General features: G+C 30.6%; 1 protein-coding gene across 4 annotated transcripts in view; it reads left to right on the top strand.

The window, feature by feature from the left end:
• Window positions 1-22026, top strand: part of LOC129974875 (techylectin-5A-like) — a 29307-nt gene that overhangs the window by 342 nt on the left and 6939 nt on the right. The window contains exons 2-7 of one of the 4 annotated variants that reach the window (XM_056087647.1): window positions 3270-3338; window positions 8187-8263; window positions 15552-15706; window positions 16685-16790; window positions 17408-17572; window positions 19478-19853. In XM_056087647.1, the coding sequence (XP_055943622.1) occupies window positions 3322-3338; window positions 8187-8263; window positions 15552-15706; window positions 16685-16790; window positions 17408-17572; window positions 19478-19725 (768 nt within the window). In that variant the 5' untranslated portion in view covers window positions 3270-3321 and the 3' untranslated portion in view covers window positions 19726-19853. Of the gene's footprint in view, window positions 1-2384; window positions 3339-8138; window positions 8264-15551; window positions 15707-16684; window positions 16791-17407; window positions 17573-19477; window positions 19854-22026 lie in introns of those variants that run through there. The other 3 variants (XM_056087645.1, XM_056087646.1, XM_056087644.1) reach the window with 3 other exon arrangements.

The following is a 22026-nucleotide window of genomic DNA, read 5'->3' as shown; positions in this document are numbered from 1 at the left end:
AATCGTCCAATCTGCTCATTGTTAATAAAGCTAGGGTGGATCCTAGCACAGCCCACCTCTTGGCGTCTTTTTGAATTCTCGCCAAACGAGTGGCGATAACGTCGCCAATGTGGCAATCTAGACGGATTTTATTTATTTTTAATTAATTTATTTTATTTTTTATTGTATTTTTTATTTATTTATAATTTTATTATTATTTATTTATTATTTTATTTTATTAAAAAATAATCAACCTAGACGGATTTTTTTTTATTATATTTATTTTATATAATTATTATATTATTATTATTTCTGGCCTTCAAGTATCGTTTTTTAATTGAAAAATAATAATAATAACAACTATTCAAATAGTAGTCAACTTGGGGAGATTTCAAATAAGTCGCCAAGAGGTGGACCCATCTAGGATTTTACCATAAAGCTATGTTTATAATTATTTAAGCAAATCAATACTCCTTTTACTTGGAATATCCTTTCAAAAAATTTAAATGTATTCATGCATAATAAAGTGCATTAAATTTTCGCTTTAACAGACAAAATATGGAGAATCATAATTTTTCAGACATTGTATTATTTGCTCACAATGAAAACGAGCGATTAATCTATGGCAGAATACTATTTGTTATTTTCTTCTGCTTATTATTATTTATTTTTTTACAAAAATTGTTAAAAACTTAGATTAACACATTATTAATCGGGCATTATTGGTGCAATTGTTTAAAAAAATTATTAAAAATATACAAAAAATGTTGCTATACAAGGATTGCATGGCAAAAGAATCGGTACAATTAAAGAGATTTTTTTTTTAAATTTTAGCTGCTGCGAAATTCATTTCTTTGTTATAATAGTTTAATAACAGTAAAATATCAAAATCTTTTAAGTAATTAAAATTCTAATCAAAATTTTAGAAAAAAAATTCTTCGAAATTTACCTTTTAACCTTTATGTGCTTGCCAGAATTGACAGCGATAGGTTAATCAGTCTGCCACTAGAACTCCAATATACAGATAAACGCCTATTTTTTTATTTATTGAATTTTTATTAAAATTGTATAATGGATTCCACGAAAAGTTTATTTATGATAAGCTAAAAAAAAATCAATTATTTTTAATTTAAGCATTTAAATACATTTCCAGGTTTAGATGAGATCACACATTTTAAATTATCATTTTATGCCCTAAATACATTTTTAGCAATATATTTAGGATATAAAGTTTTTGTGATATTCGAAAGATCTTAAAATCATTTAACAAAAGTGAAGAATATTTTGAGTTTTCTATTAAAGCGATAATTGATAAAATTGATTTTTATTGGCAGGTGAGATTAATAAATACTAGTTAAATATGTCTGATAAAATCTAAATGTTAATTCTACAAAGCTCTCTGAAATGAAAATGTATATTTTTACATTTTCCATTATGTAATGAATATTTGATTAAAGAAGCTATTCCCTGTCTTGAAGTTGGCCGCATAAACATTACATACAAAATAAATAAATAAAACAAAGTAAAATAAAAATTAGATTATTTTAAAAATTTGCAAACCTTTATATTGAACCTTAAAATTAGGAAAAGAGAGAATACAGTTTTGCAAAAATAGGTAAAAAGAAGAGGGGATTTTTTTTTCTTGCATAAAAAGCGATATATAATCTGAATTTCTTTTTCAAGTGATAATTTGAAAAGTAAGGAAATGGGAATGAATCCAACAATTTATTGTAAACTTTTCCTTCTAAGGTAAATAGATGATTAGCTGCTAATATAGGCTGTGTGTAATTCTAATACATCACTTAATGTTCTTAATTTTTATCAATTAAATATTTTCAAGCATAAAATATACAGACATTAAAGTCATGTTATTTTAATAGTCTTACACCTGTTTTGTTAAATTGTATGCATGAACCTCCTTAATGGAATTAAGTCCCATGGCATCATAACACCATTAAAAATAAAACTGCTCTATTAATTTATGTTTTTAATTTTTCTTCGTACTTCATTGTATTGTAACTTTACTTTCTGATAGTTCATATAATGCATGCAGATAGAGCTTTTTTGATTAACTTATAACAATGTAAAAAAAATCACGTGACTGAATATTTGATGGAACAATGAAAACGATTTGAACTTCATTGTAAAGATGAAAGTAATTTTGAAAACTCTGCAATAAATAAATAAAAATAAAAATGCCCAAAAATAAAATTGCTCTATTTTAAATAGGTCAAGTTAGAAATATATATATATATATATATATATATATATATATATATATATATATATATATATATATATATATATTTTAAGTTTGAAATATTCTTAAAAAGTTCTTTTGCAATAATATTTCGAAGAATTAACGCAGGAAAAAAAAGTGGAAATCTTACTAAATTTTTATTTTATTTAAGTATTTAATCAAAATTTTAAAACAAAAAATACTCTAAAGTGCACTGTCTTATCCTTCATATCATATTTGTGCCAACATTTTAGCTCTGGATCAAACGATTTGGCTTATGCATTCACACCCTCCTTTATTGGTAAAGATTTTAAAAAAATGACCCATATCGCTACAGCTCTGTAATAACAAAAGATGCCATACATTTGAGATAACTATGCAAGTTTACAGATGAATCTTCAAACATTAACTGTTAAGGCAAAAACATTGTAAAACGTATATCGTTTGTAATTAAAAAGGATCAAGATGATAGGCATTGTGTTCAGTAACAGGAGAGGAGGAACGCACCTCTACACATAAGAGTAGAATCTTAACACACTTTTAGCTGATCTACAACTGTTATCTTTGGGTAAGAGACGTACGCCTTCAACACAACTACATCTACTGATGTAAACTGATTTACCCACAGAGAAGGAGAGATAGATCCTTTACAGGAATTGAATGGTGAGAAAGTCCCTGGCATTCATGTAAAGCCAAGCTACTTTGCTACAACTTCTCGTCACTACAAGAGATAGCTTCTGAGTGAAGCGGGCTCTCCTTTAACCACCATCATTCAGTCCTTTACAGGAATTTCTCTCCTCTGTGGGTTTATCCTTCTTCAGTTTGTGACGTTGTAACAATAGCGCCCTCTGGCGAGAAGGAGAGTGGAGAGAGAGGACAAGGAACTTGAAGGGAGGTAGCAGGCCCCCGTAGGTTCGCCCGGATTAATTATTCTCTATATATTTTACTGCTTTATGTGTCAGTGTTTTCATATTTGTGCTTATTTGCGTCCGAAATAAAAAAAAAAAGTTTAAAAGGCAAATAATGGCTTATTGTTCTTTAATAATCCAAGACAGTACAGACATATAAAACTGGAGGTTCCACCGAGATCTACAGAAACAAAGATGGGAAACTGTAAAAGGTATGTTCTCTTTTACGTTATCCATCACTTGACTTATCTGAAGATTTGATGTGTGATTAAATTTCTTTTCGCAGCCAGAGAGGAAGGCGAAAAAAAAATTTTTTTTTTTCATTCCGAGAATACTGATATTTGTGATTTAATTTCGTTTCTTATTCTGAGAAAAAGAAATTGTTATCATCATCCCGAGAATAGGATGTAATCTGATTGAGTTTTATTTCTCATCTAGAGAAAAAAAAATAGTTCTTACCTCGAGATTATTGTTATTATAAGTATTTAATTACTTTGAAGTTTCGTTTCTCAACAAGAGAAAAAGTTTTGCGTCTTTTCGAAGGTTTATGTAAGAGGTATCATTACCGTTTAGCTAGTAACTATTCTCATCTGCAGAAATATTATTAAAGGTTATATTGATGCTCAAACCGAATTTCATTTACAAACTGACCACAATCCGCTGGAATGGTTAAAGAAAAATGCCGGAACTAACCAACGATTGCATCGTTTGGCATTTACATTGCAAGCTCACAATTACACCATATAATATAAAAGAGGGAAAGACAATTTAAATGTGGACTGCCCTATTCGGAATCCTTTTTACAACGAAAAAATAATTTTGCGATAGAACTTAAATAATATTATGATGTAAATAATGCCATTAATTGTTTATTTCAAATGATAACACTTTGTGTAATTAGAAACATTGTGTCAGAAATTCTTAATGTGTTAATCATGTGTATAAGTTGTTATTACTGTCATTGAAAATCTCTGAGGTACTATGTTTTTCATATTATTTTTATACTTATGCCCGTGAAAATTACTGGGGACCAGGATGATGGATGGTGAACACCTTTTAATTTTTTTTTTTTTTTTTTAACTTTGGCGATCATTTCATCATGAACTTTTACATGAACATAAAAGTTTTCTCCGGGACATTGGATTTTTCTAAAATAATCGTCACCATTGGTATGTTAAATCCGCTTGGATTCTTTGGTTTCTCCTTTGTTTGGAGAAAGCCAACACTTGAAAGAAGGAGGAGTAGATATGTAACTGTGCCTTTTGGCGGGAAGGAGAATGGAAAGAGAGAGAGAGAGGACGAGGAACATGAAGGGAGGTAGTAAGGCTCCATCCTGTGGATGTGCCAGTGTTTTCACGTTTGTGCTTGTGAGTGTCAGCCTTTGAGTGTATCCGAAATAAATAAAAAAAAAAAATTAAAAAGGCGAATGGCGACTCATTGGTGTTCAATAACCAAAGACAGTATAGCTTGGATTGTTCCCACCATTCCCACAGGTTTTAATCGTCTCGTGCCCGTTGAGGAAGAAAAGTTGTAATCGCCGAAAAATTCGACTTCTACGTTTTCATTTATAGCCTCGATTTAAATTTCCCAAATACGAGAAAATGGTACAGTTCTAGAAACGGGTACCATTTGGCGATTTCCCGCCAAATTCAGCGGACGCTGTAATCTTCAGAATTGTATTTCTCAATATTATGACTATTTTCAAGAGATTTTTTTCTGAAGATTACAGCGTTTATGGGGCTATGGCAGGAGAAAAATTTGGCATGAAGTAGACAAAAAGAAAAAAAAAGAATTAAAAATAATTAAAAATAGCACAATTTGAACAATGTTAAATTTAAAAAATGCATAATTTGAACAATGTTAAATTTAAAAAAATGCACAATTTGAACAATGTTAAATTTAAAAAAATGCACAAAAATAACAATACATTTTTTTTTAACTCACCCGATTTAACGATGTGAATTTCGTCGGTATGGCAGCTATTTCTCTTTTTCGATTTCTTTGTCAGGCGGGTACACTTTTATGATGGATTCAAAAAACTGCCGGGTGATCGATTTATCCCGGGAGCGGTGACACCGCCTCCAAATGTATTCTGCTAAATAGCCGTCCATACCGTCTTTCACTTTTCTTGCTCCTTTTAAAGATCGCTTACATGCTCCCCAAGTCCCCTCGATTGAATTCGTGTGGGCACCTGTATCCGGGTCCTTGAATGTAAGACTATGATTAACTGTCAGGTGCACAAATGCCTCGGATGAAAGACAATCGTACGCCTTCCAGCCGTCAGACAATACTGTGCAACCCGGAAGAACCCATTCTTTCAGTACCGAAATCAAAGTTTCACTTGTTCGATCCGGTACCACAGCCATAAAACATCTGTTCGAATCCCTCAACCCTCTTTCTCTTATTATACTTTCGTTTTCCAAATTTTGATTCGTCAATCTCAACAATTTTACCCGGCCCCCCAAGTGTAACACTTTCATTCACAAGCATGCAAACACTCACCTCCCTACAAAAACTCATCCAGTCTGTCCCGGTTTGCCTGGCAATATCGGCCTCTTCCATTATAAATGAGTCAGTACAACCCTTCACCCACATGGCCGTCGCCAATAAAACCTTCGACAGATTCATCCGAGAATTTTCAAACCATGAATTAGTCCGAATACTTAATTTGCAATAATGCCCTTCCCTTCTACAAACCCAATTAACCACATCCCCCCGATCTTTCCTTTCTGTTAAAACCATATCCTGCCAGCATTCACCACACTTCCGTCCATCAGCAATTAAACCCATTTTCATGCACCATTCAACACACGCTTTCGCTCCCAAACGTTCTAAATAATAATAATAAAAAAAAATAATCTCATTTGTCACATTCATACCAGCCATTTTACACCACAAAAAAAAAAAAAAAAAAAAATCGAAGAAAGTAAGAAAAAAATACTTTACAAGACTTGGGGAGCAGTAGAAGTTAGAAATTCCCCGCGAAAAGCTGCACTTATACCTAATTGGTTGATATTCAAAGTCAATTCATACCTGATTAGTTGATAATTACATCACCGACATCACCCCATTCTCTTCACAGGGTTGCCATACATTGGAGGCGTAGATGGGTTGCCATATTGGCAACTTTAGCTTTAAAATTTGGCACCAAACTTGGCGGTACCCGTCTCTAGGACTTAGCCGAGAAAATTTTAGGAATTAAATCTGCTTGTTGAAATGGACAATTGAAACGCGCTGCCAGCTAAATGCATAAAGTTTGGCATATAGATTTAGTTCGTGGATTGTATATGTGTACAATATGCTGTGCATAATATATTGAGAGATTGACTGTCGGTATGTTTATTTTTTCGTGGGATATGAACGCCATAACTCAAAAGAGCAACAAGCTAGATGTTTGAAATGTGGGTCTAATTTTTAGTTAAATTCATGAATGTATAATGTCGTAATGACTGTTCATGAATGATTAAGATAGCATTTATTTAATGAAATCATTTTATGGAAAGTCTTCTACGTGATAAAAATCATTAAAAAAAATCTTGTTTTGCAATTTTTTTTTCAAAAGTTTTTTTTTTTTTTTTTTTTTTTTTTGAGGATTTTTGTCAGATAAAAGTTTTTGAGCAAAGTTATGAAATACTAACCACAGCCCTTCATAAATTATCATTACGACAGTCGATTATCTGCCGTCAATGGCGGTTAAAACCTTAATAGCTTCAGGTAATGTACATTTTGAAGTTCCTCTTTTCGTAGCTCATAAATTTAGTCCTGTAATTCAAAACATTTTGAACTTAATCAACATGGAAGTGATTTATTTTAAATTATTCCTTTTTATTTCAGGAATTTTGTAAATGTATAAATTTAATTAATTAAAGAATTTTAATATAAGTATCATCAAAATATGATTTAAGTAATAAAATTCTAGAAAGAGTAGCATTAGCATTTGTTAAAGATTCCCACATTTATTAATAAAAGCTTTTGATTATTATGGTGAATTAAAAGAAAATAATAAAATTCAATCAAATATAACATTAAAATTATAATTTATAAGAAAATTACAATTTATAAGACTTTTCAAGTGAAATATGCATAAATAATTAAATGATTATTCCAATATCCTACAAATAAATACTTAATCATATTTTAATTTATTAATTATTGATTTTAATATTTCAATGTGATCACAATTGTAGTTCTAACATTTTATAATTTATACAATTTGTATTTTTTTACAAATTTATTTTTTCGACAACGATATTTTAACTTATAATTGCATAGTATTTGAGTATTTTGACCGTTTAGCTATGTTTCCAAACTGACAGATTAACTGACGATGAAAATCGGCGAAATCTGTCTTGTTGTTGAAGTTAGAGCTTCTGCTCGAGTTTCATATTCCTGTACAAGACGATCCTTGATGACGTATCTAGGAGTCACGAACTTTCATGTAAAATAAAAATTGGTGAAATCGGTTTCCATTCGATATTTTATTTAATGATTGAGAATGGGATATTCTGTCTAGGCTTTTTCCCAATGAGAATGCATTGTAAAGTAGATATTTTTGAGATTTCTCTCGAAAATAGACGATGGTTGAATCGGGAATCGTTGATAACATATTTAAGAGCCATTAATTTTCATAAAAAAAATGCGAAATAGGTACCTTAATTATAACTGGGGGATTGTTTTTTTATATTTTATCATTTTTTAAAATATACAAATTGGTCATTAAATGTTTAATAATAATCTTTTAAATATGAAATTAATTATTATTTATTACTTTCAACATAAATTAGAGAATTGTTTTCTCCCCTCCTCAGAAATCTCTCTTCTCTCATCTGAAAATTTCTTTCGCCTCCTTTGATTTGGAAGGTAAATGTTCCAAATACTGACAGCAGTACTAAATACTAATGACCAAGATCCGCCGAATTCAAAATAATAATAATAATAAATATATAAATAAATAAAAATAAAGTAGCTTAAAAACATTCAACATCTTTTGTACTTTTACTTTGTTTTTCTAGGGCAAAATTTCAGCTGTTCTCATTAGTTCTGCTAATTGTTTCATTCAGATATGGCATTATGACAGAAGAATGGACTTCCCGCACGACACTGGAAGACACCGATGACAAGGAAAATGAGTGCAAATGTAAGTGAAACTTAAGCTTTTTTATACACAAATTATATATGGAAAAAGTATTGCACTTGTATAAATAATCAATTTTGATTATTCAATTCTTATCAATGCTCTAATTTACGCCTAAGCTCGAAAATAAAGGGTTTCAGTAGCCCCACGTTGGGCGCCACTATAGAGGGACCAGACTCTTTATAACTTTATTATGATTCAGATCGGTAAAGGAAAATAATAGACGAGCTTCAGGAACAGTTATTAATAATTTCTCATTAACAGCTATTGAGTTAACAGTTACAGTAACAGTTAACAGTTACTCATAAAACAGTTATTGAGTATATCTCATAATTGAGATGTACCTCATCAGGAATTTTAAGAAACCTAAGCATCTCAATTAATATTAATACCAAGCAGTACTTTTTCAAAGTCGAGTGAAAATGAATAGCAAAGAAAAATAATTAAATGAAAATGACTGTTTTTATGAAAATTTGAATTTAATTATCTATGATATCATATACTTTTTGCTGAAATGTAGAATATAAAAAGTATTTAAATGTAATTATCAACGATATGATATGCTTCTTGTTAAAAAGTAGAGAATGAAAAGTGTTTAATTATCTACGATATCATATGCTTCTTGCTAAAATATCGAGAGTGATGTCGGGATAGAGGGGTGAGACTCTTAATAACTTTATTATGAGGTAGATGAAAATAGTAAATGAGTTAGCCCCACGTTGGATAATAATATTATGAAAATAATAAATGAGTGATGTCGGGATAGAGGGGCGAGACTCTTAATAACTTTATTATGAGGTAGATGAAAATAGTAAATGAGTTAGCCCCACGTTGGATAATAATATTATGAAAATAATAAATGAGTGATGTCGGGATAGAGGGGCGAGACTCTTAATAACTTTATTATGAGGTAGATGAAAATAATAAATGAGTTAGCCCCACGTTGGATAATAATATTATGAAAATAATAAATGAGTGATGTCGGGATAGAGGGGCGAGACTCTTAATAACTTTATTATGAGGTAGATAAAAATAGTAAATGAGTTAGCCCCACGTTGGACAATAATATTATGAAAATAATAAATGAGTGATGTCGGGACAGAGGGGCGAGACTCTTAATAACTTTATTATGAGGTAGATGAAAATAGTAAATGAGTTAGCCCCACGTTGGACAATAATATTATGAAAATAATAAATGAGTGATGTCGGGATAGAGGGGCGAGACTCTTAATAACTTTATTATGAGGTAGATGAAAATAATAAATGAGTTAGCCCCACTTTGGATAATAATATTATGAAAATAATAAATGAGTAATGTCGGGATAGAGGGGCGAGACTCTTAATAACTTTATTATGAGGTAGATGAAAATAATAAATGAGTTAGCCCCACGTTGGATAATAATATTATGAAAATAATAAATGAGTGATGTCGGGATAGAGGGGCGAGACTCTTAATAATTTTATTATGAAGTAGATGAAAATAAGAAATGAGTTAGCCCCACGTTGGATAATAATATTATGAAAATAATAAATGAGTGATGTCGGGATAGAGGGGCGAGACTCTTAATAATTTTATTATGAGGTAGATGAAAATAATAAATGAGTTTCAGGAACAGCTATTTCATTATTTTCTAAGTTCCCCATTTCACAAGACAAAACAAACACGAACACGAAAATGTACGACACTCACCTAGAATACAATCTAATAATGATCCCCAAGAAGGATCATGGGAAATACATCTTGATGTTAATATGGTAACCCTCCTGTTGTATGAAAAGAGAAGGTAGTAGAGTTGTGTAACTACTATTTGTCCATGGTTGTGAGAACTCGATGATTCACTTTTGTAAAATTGATTAGTAAAACGTTTGTTCATTTGGAAGTTTCATCAGAAATAATTAGTGGCATATTGTTTGATATTTTAATTATTTCCCATTTTGCCATAACACCGTCCTTGTCGTTTTGACAAACCTTCATCGACTAAAACATAATTTTAGACACTAACAAAGGAATTTTATTGATAATATAAGGAAGCTGAAACAGTGAATCGTAAGTCAGTTTTTCGCAAAATTACAAAAATGTGACAAGGACATAAAATTTTTATCAAGTCACACGGCAGCAAGAAACAAAAAAAAAAAAAAAAAAAAAAAAGCATACTTTGAGTGACAAGAAATAAAAAAGAAATTATTTCAGTTCAGGGATGACATATGCAAAGAATGACTTTTTGCACTCAATAATATGCTGTGCCGCTTGTTGCTCCTTTCTGCTGCTTCATTTCCGTACTGTACTTTAAATCCAGATTACTTAATTATTATCAGAAATTCCTTTTTGGGTAAGAAAATTCTATTCAGTTTGAAATTTTTAATTTTTCGGACTGAATATTCAATTCATCAGCATTGATTTCTGATCGGTTCATTATTATTTATGTAAATATTTATTATATTTAAGAAAAAATGTTTTTTTTTCTTTCATCAGATTACCTTTTAAGTACATAAAAAATGTATGCTGTTTGTCTCTGTAAAAATAGCATTCAACATAGATGAAGAGGATCACAATGCTTAAAAGTTTGGAAACCTCGAATCTAATACATAGGCGCAATTCCTTTTATGTGCTTCACTTGAAATTGATTTGTTCCATGTTTGTAAAGATGGGATTTTATTATAATTTTTTTTTCTGTTTTACTATTTGAGGAATTCTATCCAGTTTTGTGTTGTCAGTGCCAATACAGTATTTTCAAAACTAATTATCAAATAATTTTAAATACATTTTAATAAAAAACAAGTGATTGTTATTTTGAGTAAAAAAAGGATTTTAAGAATCCACAATAACAGTAAATTACGAAAAACATAAAACATAAAAAGAAAGAAAAATATAAATCTTTTAAAGAACATGTTGTTATTAGTGCCTACCCTCTGTATTGTGGAAGCTTCTCCAAGTGCAAAAACTAATTCATTGTGAACGATTTGAAGGAACTTTTATTTTAAACGCACAGACACCTCATCGTAGCATCTTTAATGAAACAAGGAAATTGCTGAAAGCCCGGGTATCGTAAGCTCAGGATCGTAATCTTAATAAGGCAGTAGCTATACAAATTCGTTTAACGATAAAGCTGTTTCATTTTTGCCAAATTTTGAAGCGTGATAAATGTTTATAGACAATTTTTTTTTTGTAAAAAAATTATATTATAAATTATAAATTAAATTACAATAATTGTTTGTACATTTTTATCAGAATGGAACGAATCGTATTAATCTATATCGAATGCCAAGGAAAGAATTTTTGTTTCTCATAACCAGTATTTCCCATTATGAGCAAGATTCAGGAACGAATTATGCTCATTAAATTCGGTTGAATTTTTATATATCTTTAGTAAACTCAATTTGGAACATGTTTATAAAAATGTTTTATAACCAGTTTTTCCTTTTTTTTTTCTTCCTTGATATGCTAGAGTTTTAAAAAATTGTACACTTATGCATTTTTGATGGCATTTTTCCTTTACAGAGAAAAAGGTGCTTATTTATTGCAATTTTATTCTAAACTTGTAAAGACACCTAGTAACGAATTTATATATAAAAAAAATATTTCAAAGATCAGTTATATTTAAAATAATAAATTATAAATTAAAGATTAAAAATTAGGAATGAATTAAAATACAATTATAATGTTATAAAAATTATGTTTTTCAAAATTGTTTCCGATAAATTTATTTCTAATATTTTTCTAATTTTCTAATATTTAAAGGTTTGTAGCATTTTTAAATTGACTGCCATTTTGTAATTTTAGGTATATATCTAAACAGATTGTAGGAAAAACAATACTGCAAACGACGAATTATAAAAATGTTTACCACTTTTTGTTCATTTTTTTTCGCTACAACTTATTTCCATTCATTAAAGGGTACTCATGTATTAACTGTATCCCACTGGCTTAACTACATCTTTGGCAAACATAACAACTAACGAAACATAGCAAAAATATGGCATTTTCTTTTCTGCTTTTAATCGTGGGTTGCCATAAATATGACATTTTTGGCAATTAATCACTGGCATGATTTATTAATCGTTAATTACTCATTTAAAGTCAATACGCAAATATACATTAAATGAAAGCAAGTTGTCTGCATACCTAAGAGTATACATTGATTTTTTTGCATGTAAAGATACGATCTCGGTTGAAAATAATTCACAATCACGATTAGAATTTCACGTTTCAATCACCTCATCTTTGCAGGAATTTCTGTCCTAGTATTTTAAGCAATTGCTTTTGTGTATAATTCCGAGTTTGGCGTAATTAATTCAGGGACGCCCATCTAGGAGGTGCTACGCTCCAGGGCCTCGCGATCGAGGGGGCCACAACATAATCAAGAACTAAAATAATGTTCCGAACAATAATAGCGGGATGGAAAGAAGGGAGAAAGAAATTTAATTGGATCAATTCGACGGATTTGGAAATTACTAAGTTTATAGATATATTGCAGTGTAGTGCAAGTGTGATGTCCGTAAGGTAAGTAGATTTAAGGATATTTACCTCAGCTACTTTCTTAAATTGTATAAAATATTTTAATAATTCATATTATAAAATGTTTAATATTGTTACATCTAATCATGTTCAAGCTAAGGAAATATCGTTCTGGGTGTCACAAAAAGAAAATTATCAGAAAAAAGAAGAAAAAATAAATTTCAAGAAGTTATAAATGGTAATCCTGATTTGATATTGTTACGGATTTCCCTCTATCACTATCAATCCGTCGGGTTCGTTTACTTGTGTGTATTTAGTGGTTGTGTATGGTATGAAGGTAACACAACACAATGATCAGTCCTTTCAGTAGACGAACACACAACACGTTTATTGACACTACGACACACAGGACAGCACAAAGACGACAACTATATACAGCATAGAGAAGACAATTATCTTCAGCCGAGACGTGCACACAACAAGACTCTACTGCAGACAGTAGCGCACAGCTTAGTTCAGCACTAGCTTGACTCCGTCGTTGCTCTGCTAATCTCTGGAAGACCCGTTGTTTACCGTCGACTCCGACTACCTCTCCGGCAGTTGCAGACTGCCTCCTATTATAGGACCCAGGAGGCGGGGCTAGAAGCCTCTCAACCAATCAGGAACGTTCGAGGCGTATCTCGGATCCTAATGGACGGATCGGGAAAATTCTCTATGTTTCGGGTATAATCTATTTTGGCGCCAAAGTCGCCAAATTCGTCTCCAAGTCACCAAATGGTCGCCAAGTTTGTCGCCAAGCTCTGGGACCTCCGACGTGACACCCGGACTCCGTCCAATACAGATGACTGTAAAACAGTCTTTCTGATGATGGAACCAACTATGCTGGGAAGCAGCATCACAGATTCGTAACAATATAATGAGTTTTAGAGGATTGGTATAGGACAACGGTAGCTACGTGAAAGGGAAATATAAAGATGTACAATCTAGAAACTCTAAACCCTCATGCAAACATTGCTCAATCCTCATGCAACTGAAGTGCATTGCCTATCCCATTTTAGTTTATTAATTTGTGATACCTCCTCCTTCAATATATGTTGTTAATTTTTTATTTATATTGCAACTTTTATACTGCTTATTTTATGCAGCTAAAAGATAATGGGGAATTCTACATTTTTTTTTTAAATATTACCTATAAACCTTTATGAGATACTCTGGGAAGCGAAAACAGATTCAGTTAAAGCAGCGTACACACAATTTGAAGAAATTTGCAAAGCCTTAAAAGAATTTATTAATAAAAATAACAATAACACAACTTAATCCGAAGCTAAAAGTCTATTGGATTCAATACAAGAAATGTCATTTATTTTTATGAATAATATGATTCGCAATATTGTCCAAAATTAACCCTATCAATATACTATTTCAAGCAGAAACAGCTGTTTTTTATTCGTTTCCTAATTCAATCAAGAGGGCCGTGGTGGCCTGGTGGTAAGGTCTCAGCTTCGGAACCGGAGGGTTTCAGGTTCGAGACCCGAGAATCCGTCGTGTAAGCGGGTCTGTTGCACGTTAAATCCGTCCTGCCAAACGTTCTTCCGCTAGTGTGACGTGGTGTGGAGAGGGGGGTGCCAGCTCAGGTGCCGTCCTCGTCATCTGACCGCGGTTCAATATTACGAGGTCCGTCCCAAACTAGCCCTAGTGTTGCTTTAAAACGGGATGTTAATATAACTAAAACAAACCAAAGCTAAACTAATTTAATCAAGAAAATAAAAATTGAAATCCAAAATTTAGCATATTTTTAGATGAAACAAAAGTGATTATTTTTCTTAAGTAATTAATAGCAAAAACAAAACCCGCATTAAATAAGTAGTATTGTCCGTCTGTTTATTATTTTTTTTATTTTACATTAAATTTAAGACCCCAAATGGTTTCTGGCACTTAGGCCTCTTTATAGAGAAGGTCATCTCTGAAATAACTAGCATACATATCTTATAAAAATCCCAAACAGAGGAAAAGGATGACCAAATTTTATCTATTTCTATTTTTATGTGATTGAAGCACAGATGAAATATTGCAGTCTTCAAAAGATTCGAACTCGAGATTTTTCGAACTCCCCATTTCAGATTTCCCTGATATGAGAAAACACATTTTTGGCCTTTTTTCTACTTGTTAACACTATAACTCAAAAAAACTTTCAGCTATACTTTCAGAATTCGAATATGGAAAACGACCAAATTTATAAATCAAATTTTGGATATATTCCATTCACAGGAAGTCTGTCACCGAGGGTGTTCGTACAAACTCGATATCTACAAAATTTAAAGAGCTAGGTAGATGAAATCTGGCACGCAGGTTTCGTATCTAAAATATTGATACCTATTTAGTCTCGAATCAAATACGTCGATTGTTGCTCGCCTGTCTATTTGTACTTTCACATGTAAACGCAAAACTGTACTGTCTATATGTACTTTCACATGTAAACGCAATGATATAAATAGATGAAATTCGGCGTGTTAGTTTATGAGAAGAGTATAGTTTCATGTCAAAGTTTGGAGTCAATTCTATAGAAAAAAGGCATCAGAGATTCATATTCTAGCGATAAATTTAGTAAAAATGCTAGATGCAGGCCAAAGATCTATATTTCGTAAATTGTCATTTACTAATGCCATAGGAGGCATTTGTGGGCTTACTAAGGCCCGCAATTTTATTCAGAGGAAGAGGGGGGCAAGACTTTTATTGGAGAATATGTGATAAAGTTTTGATAAGAGCATCCCTGATTTTAATATTTCTGATTATGATATTAATTTTGTATTCTAAAATTTACAATTTTTTTATCAGGTATTTTGTACCCGAGACCAATTGACTGCGAAGAAGTGCTACAAAACGGCAACTCAATGAGTGGAGTGTATACCATATGGCCCAAAAGTAGAATCTTGAGATGTGAAACAATAAAAGTATATTGTGACTTTGAGATAGCTAATGAAGGGTGGACGGTATGTTCGCATATTTTCTCAACATGATATATTGATAACATTTGATTTTAACACACTCGTTTACGAATTACGCCTAGTTATATCACTGAAAGAAAGGAAAGAAGAATCACGCTTCGATTTCGAAATGAAATAATGAACTTGGTAAAAGTAAAATATGAATGACTTTATAACTCTTCTCAAATGACAACAAATTGAACAAAATTTGCGAATCAGAATTCTGTAAGATTTAATATTAATGTTTGGTTTCTTGCCTAGCATTACAAAATCGTGCCAATCATTTAAAAGTTAGCCAAAAGTCCGCTGTCTTGAATGGTTACAAGAGGTAGCAAACGATTTTTAGGGTTGCAATAAAGGAATTGTCGAAATTATATTTGGCGGAAAATAGCTAGAAAAAAAATTGAAAGTTGGCGAACAATTGGAAATTTGACTGAAAATTCAGCTTTAATCTTAAGTCGGTCTAAGAGCTCATACGTAAGAACTAATTGTAAAGTATTTAAACAAATTTCTAATAGCGTATAGTTTTAAATTGTCGCACAATAATTGCTTCGCAATATGAATATAATTCATAATACTGTTAAGAAAGGGGTAAAGTTGTCTAGTTTAACAGTTACCTTAAAACTTCTATAAAATTTTATTGCATTTCTGTAGTAAAAAGAATTTATGTTGGAAACACTTATAATTAATAAAATTTTTGCTAAAAAATTAAGGTTAATGCCGGATTTATCATGAAGAACGACAAAATTGAGCCAACCTTTTAAAAATCTGACCTCATGGATGGCTAGAAAAATGTAACAAAAGAAGTGTAGAGTTTTATTTAAAAATTATTAGAATAATTTGGTAAAAAAGTCGTCCATCAAAATTGCAAATTTGGCAAACGCATATTAATTTGAGGCCAGGCCGAATTATGACATTTGATTGTAATTTATGAAAGCAAGAGTTGATATATATTATGATGGAAAGACATTTTAATGTTTTTAGGTTATACAAAGAAGAGGAAATTATGGAAATGGTGAAAATCTCTTTTCTAAAAGCTGGGAAAGTTACAAGAAAGGATTTGGTGATCTTCGGAAAGAATTCTGGCTAGGTAAGTTGAAGATTCTTCGTCAATTTAAAAAATTCTATATATTTAATTTCTTTATATTAAACAGAAATAGGATCTGAAATCATAAATAAGAGTTACCGATTTCTTTATTACAAAAAAAAAATCCCATTAAGTCATTGTGATTGATTACAAAGAAATAATAAATTTCAAGCAAATATAATATCACAAATTATTCTTTTGCAGAACTAATCAAGTAGGGCATATTTGTAGTATAACCAATTATATAAATTGTTATATTACAAACTACGAATTGTTATAATAGGCATTTGATTAAAATTTTATTTATTTAATTATTATTTTAATAATTCAATGCGAGCAGATATTGTAATCTTAATTTTTTATAATTAATAGAATTTATATTTTTTAAAATTAATTTATTTGTTTGGCAACTAGAATAATAACATTTTCGAATTGACTTGTCTGTGATCTTCTTCGGCCTATTTGGCCTTAGCAGTTGCCAATGAGTATAGGTGGCATGAAAATGTCAACAAACAGTTCTATATAAATTAAACAATTATTAATAGTTATAATGTAAATTACAGTTATAATTCACTAAAAATTTCCATTTGAATGAAAGAAATCCCTTCTCTTTATTTCAGGAAACGATAATATCTATGCTATAATTAATCAAGCATCATATTCCGTCCGATTTGAATTACAGAATGAAAATGGCTCTTATGCATTCGCTTTGTACGATAATTTTTGGATTGATGACGAAAAACAAAAATACAAACTACATCTTGAAGATTTCAGTGGTACTGCTGGTAAGCAACATATTATTTTTCCATGCTTCTTTCTGAGAATTTCTGTCCTAAATTTTGTACTGAACTCTTTCACACATAATGTCACTTCTGAAGTACAAGTGCTTATAATAATGGATACATCGCCAATTGCAATAAACAAAGAATTTAGTATATATATATATATATATATATATATATATATAAGAAATCATTATGACAAATCTATTTCTCTTCTTCACTAATAATAAAGCCTCGTGTTTGTGTTTTGGCGCTCTAACAGGTCGCCAAATCATTTGATTCAAAGATACCAAATTTGCTACATATATACTTTGGAAGGCGGAAATGTGTACTTCAGACCGATATTTTGAAATTCTGATTAAATATCAGACCGATATTTAATCAGAATTTTAAATAATTAATAATTAAACTAAATTGTACCATTTTTTCTCTATAACTTGTGAAAATATTATTGCACAAAAATAATTTTAAACCGTTTCAAAATTTACGAAATTATTTTTTTTAATGATGTCAATTTAATGATGCCCTCTTCTTAATTATGTGAATTTTTTTCATAATTTTGGCAATTTGGAAAAAAATACATCTTGACTAATTTACTAATTTTGAATTATTTTGCCAATGAATTACATTTTTGATCGTAAATTCAAACTGTTTCCATTGTTACATCAAATACTTAATCGCCTGATTTCTTTTAATCGTTGAAAACTATAGAAAAAGTTTTCTGTTTAATATCTGTATAGTTTAGAAGACAAATAAAAAAATTATTTTAAACAATATGCGTTACAAACATTTATTTACAAATAAGAAATGATAAAACGATACGATGTTAATACCTGCAAATTTGATGAAATCATGGACATGAAATTATTATATCTAAACGATTTATAAATAATTGAAATGAAAAATAACCAATATTTCCGGAGAACCAGTTGGTCATCAGAAGCGATCAGTAAAAAACAAAAACTGCATTATACTTTTTAATAATCAATCTGTTAGGAAATTTGTTCTGAGTTTTTATGTTAACATATAAAACAATGCATTTCAAAGTGAATAAAAATTTCTATTCAACGTGTGACAACTTAAAACTACTGCAAGAAAATAATCCCTATAAAGGGACATTTTCGCACTTATCTTCCCTATTGGATGTGGAAAGAACCATTTTGATTAGAAGCATGGCCGTGTAAATGTGGGATTTGTGATTAATAGCTTTAAAAGGAATGTTATGAATCTATAATTATTTTTTTCATTATTTAATGTTGATATATATTTAAATACGTGCCTTCCTCTGTTGAAATTTATTTACAATTATTACATACCTTTGAAAAATTTCATTATTTTCTCATCATTAATTTAATATGTATTATGCCGGCGTCCTGACATAGGGGTAGCGCGTTTTCCCCGTGATCTGGGCATCCCGGTTCGGGCATGCTTTTTCTTCGTTTGTGTTCTATCTATGAGGTGTGTGAATGTGCCCCCACCCTGTAAAAAGGGGTTTGCAAGCAAATGTGAACCATGAATAGCTACACTCGTACTCTTGGCCCTAGACGGCGCTACTGAAACAAGAGAGGCTCTCTCGGCTTAAAATGATAACTTAGTCAGCGGGCTTGTCTATGACAAGTGCCATAAGAAACAACAACAGTATGTATTATTTAATTCGGAACATTTGTCTGAAACAGTTTCATATTTTTAAATCATATTAGATAGTCTAAAACAAAAATGAATGTATAATAAAATCCGAAATATCCAAAAAATAATTATTAATTATTATATTTTTCAGCCAATTTCCATTGATGTAATTATCAATGCTAATTATGCATTATTATTAGTATAATTTAATCATGTTTTCGTACGAGAGTTCAAATTTTATCACAAACTTTATTTGTTTTTGTTTCTTCTTTTCTTTACAAGGTGATGCTCTAAAACCACACAACGAGAAAGAATTTTATACAAAGGACCAACCAGGGAACTCTAGACCGTCTAAGCAGCATGAAGGCGGTTGGTGGTATAATGTGCATCCAAGTACAAATTTAAATGCTCTCTACAGATATGGCTCGGATAAGCCAAAGTCTCAAGATGGCATTGCATGGCATACATTTGGGGGAAGCTTCACATCTTTGGCCTCCACTGAAATTAGGATCAGAGCTACTCCGTTCTAATTTGTAAGAATGTGCATCATTTGCATGACTTCTTATGCATGACTTCTAGGAGTTACTTCTAGAAACTACATCTCGTGAAGTTACTTCTAGAAATTGTATTTCTTAAAATCAGATTTTGAATAAAAAGTTAAATTAGGAATTTTTCTTCACCGATTGTGTTTTTAATTCATATTAACGTGTGACTGGAGACATGAATTTCCTCACGCGACCAGAGACATGGAGTCAAAATGACTCCATTGTTTTTTTTTTGTTTTTTTTTTTGCCTTTTGTAAACAGCATTGGAATTTATTTTGGAAACAGAATACATTCTGGAAATCATGTAGTTACCAAAAATATTAATATTAAAAGTGTTAAAGGTTATAATATTAAATGTTGGAAAGATGTTATAAGAAAAACCTAAACAAATATTTTAATGAATATTTACTTCGTTTAGATATTAAGAAATTCCCCTCATGTTAATAACTGTTAGAATTTAATAAATAAAGATGAAAAATACAATATTTTAAAATATTATTTAAAGAGTATTTCTTTATTCTACTTGCATTATTCCAATTAAAAGCAGTTTCAGAGACATGAGGTCAATGACTCCATAAATAGCAACAAAAACTTTGAAAAAGAATGACTCGGTTATACTCAATGTTATGTTCATACTCAGACTTTTGTCACCATGCTGCTGAAAGAACAACTTGAAGGTATTGAGGAGATGATTGCATTCAAGGACAAAACACCATGTGATAATCAGAGCTAATGAACAACGCGGAGTCATTTTGACTCCTGTCTCCAGTTGGTGCTATTCTTTATGATAGAGAAAAATGACTGCGCAAATAATTCAAGTGTCCGTTGAATGCCATTAGAAGCTTCCATTTACAGTGAGTCTATCGCATGTGAAAAACACTGTAAGATAGCGAATAAAATTAGATTTAGAGGGCATGTGCATGCACTTCTACTCATTCTGAATCTGAATATAAAAAATAAAAATGAAATAAAGATCACTCATACACGAGGGTCATTTAGAAAGTTAGATTCTTACAGCTCGTATAAAGAAACAAAACATAATTAGCAGGAAAGATATATTGCAAAAAATACAGCAATATTTCAGCTACTTCTCAACATAATAATCACCAGAAATATAAGACTTATCATGCTGTAGAATAAAATTTTCTTTTATCCTAATATAGATTGTCCCAATAGTTTATGATTGTGAATTTTTAAAATTAGGAATTATAAATTAAATTTAAAAATTTACAATCAAAATTTTGTGATCTTAAAATGAATTTTAAAAATTCACAGTCACAAATTTAGAACAATACAGTGCTGCAATACGCTGTACAATACTGCACAATATTGTGGTGCATTGTACAGGATACCACAAATATTGTTCGAATTATTAGAATATGACTCGAATTTCAATTTCGATATAAAAATATTACCATTCAGTTGAATAATACTACAGTACGAAATAAAAACGATTAGTTCAATTGCATTTAGTAAATGTATGCATTAAGAGAGAACTGGGCAGAGAGAAGTTGCATTTATCTTTTATAAAAAATTGTACAATTTACATAAAGGTTTCTGCAAAGTTTTTACAGCAATGATATTTTTAGGAAAATTGGAAATGTAATTAATTTTCTATTGCCAAAGTTGATGCATGTAGTCTTGAATAAATTTGTGGAATCAAATATATTCTTTAACACAGAATTAAACTGTTCAGCTCGTTTAGTTAGATTAGTCGACTTTGTCTATTGATTACATTTCATTTCAGTTATAGCGCTTTGAAGTTATGTAACATTATGCTCTGTTCAATGTATACATGAACCTTTCTTGTTTAAACCAGTCCCATGACGTCATAAAGCTATCAAAAACTTAAGTATCAGTTTCGTCTTTGTCTTATAAAAGATACCTATATTAAATAGAATTCTTCTTTTTTTAGCCTTGAATAATGGAAGAAAAACGAGCAATTAAATCTTTGATGGATCATTGTAAATGATTTGAATTCCAGGCAATAATGATCTATTGCTGAAAATTAAGCAAATAATAATAATAATAAATAAATAAATTGCCAAAAATTCAGGAATAACTTGCTCAACTATTAAGTCATTAAAAATGCAATTTTTTAACCTTTGAAACAGTGTAAAATTTAATTTTGTGCAATAATGTCTTAGGAAGTTATCGCATAAAAGCGTTGAAAATCAATTTAGTTTTCAATTAATTAAAATTTTAATCAGAATTTCTGAGAGTAAAATTGCTCTAACGTGTGCGTTTCCACCTTCCAAGGTATATATATATGCCAAATTTGATCGT

The sequence above is a fragment of the Argiope bruennichi genome, chromosome 7 (assembly GCF_947563725.1).
Source record: "Argiope bruennichi chromosome 7, qqArgBrue1.1, whole genome shotgun sequence".
In the NCBI taxonomy this organism is placed as follows: Eukaryota; Metazoa; Arthropoda; class Arachnida; order Araneae; family Araneidae; genus Argiope; species Argiope bruennichi.
The sequence above is the reverse complement of the archived record's forward strand: the minus strand, read 5'-3'. Positions and strand labels throughout refer to the sequence as shown.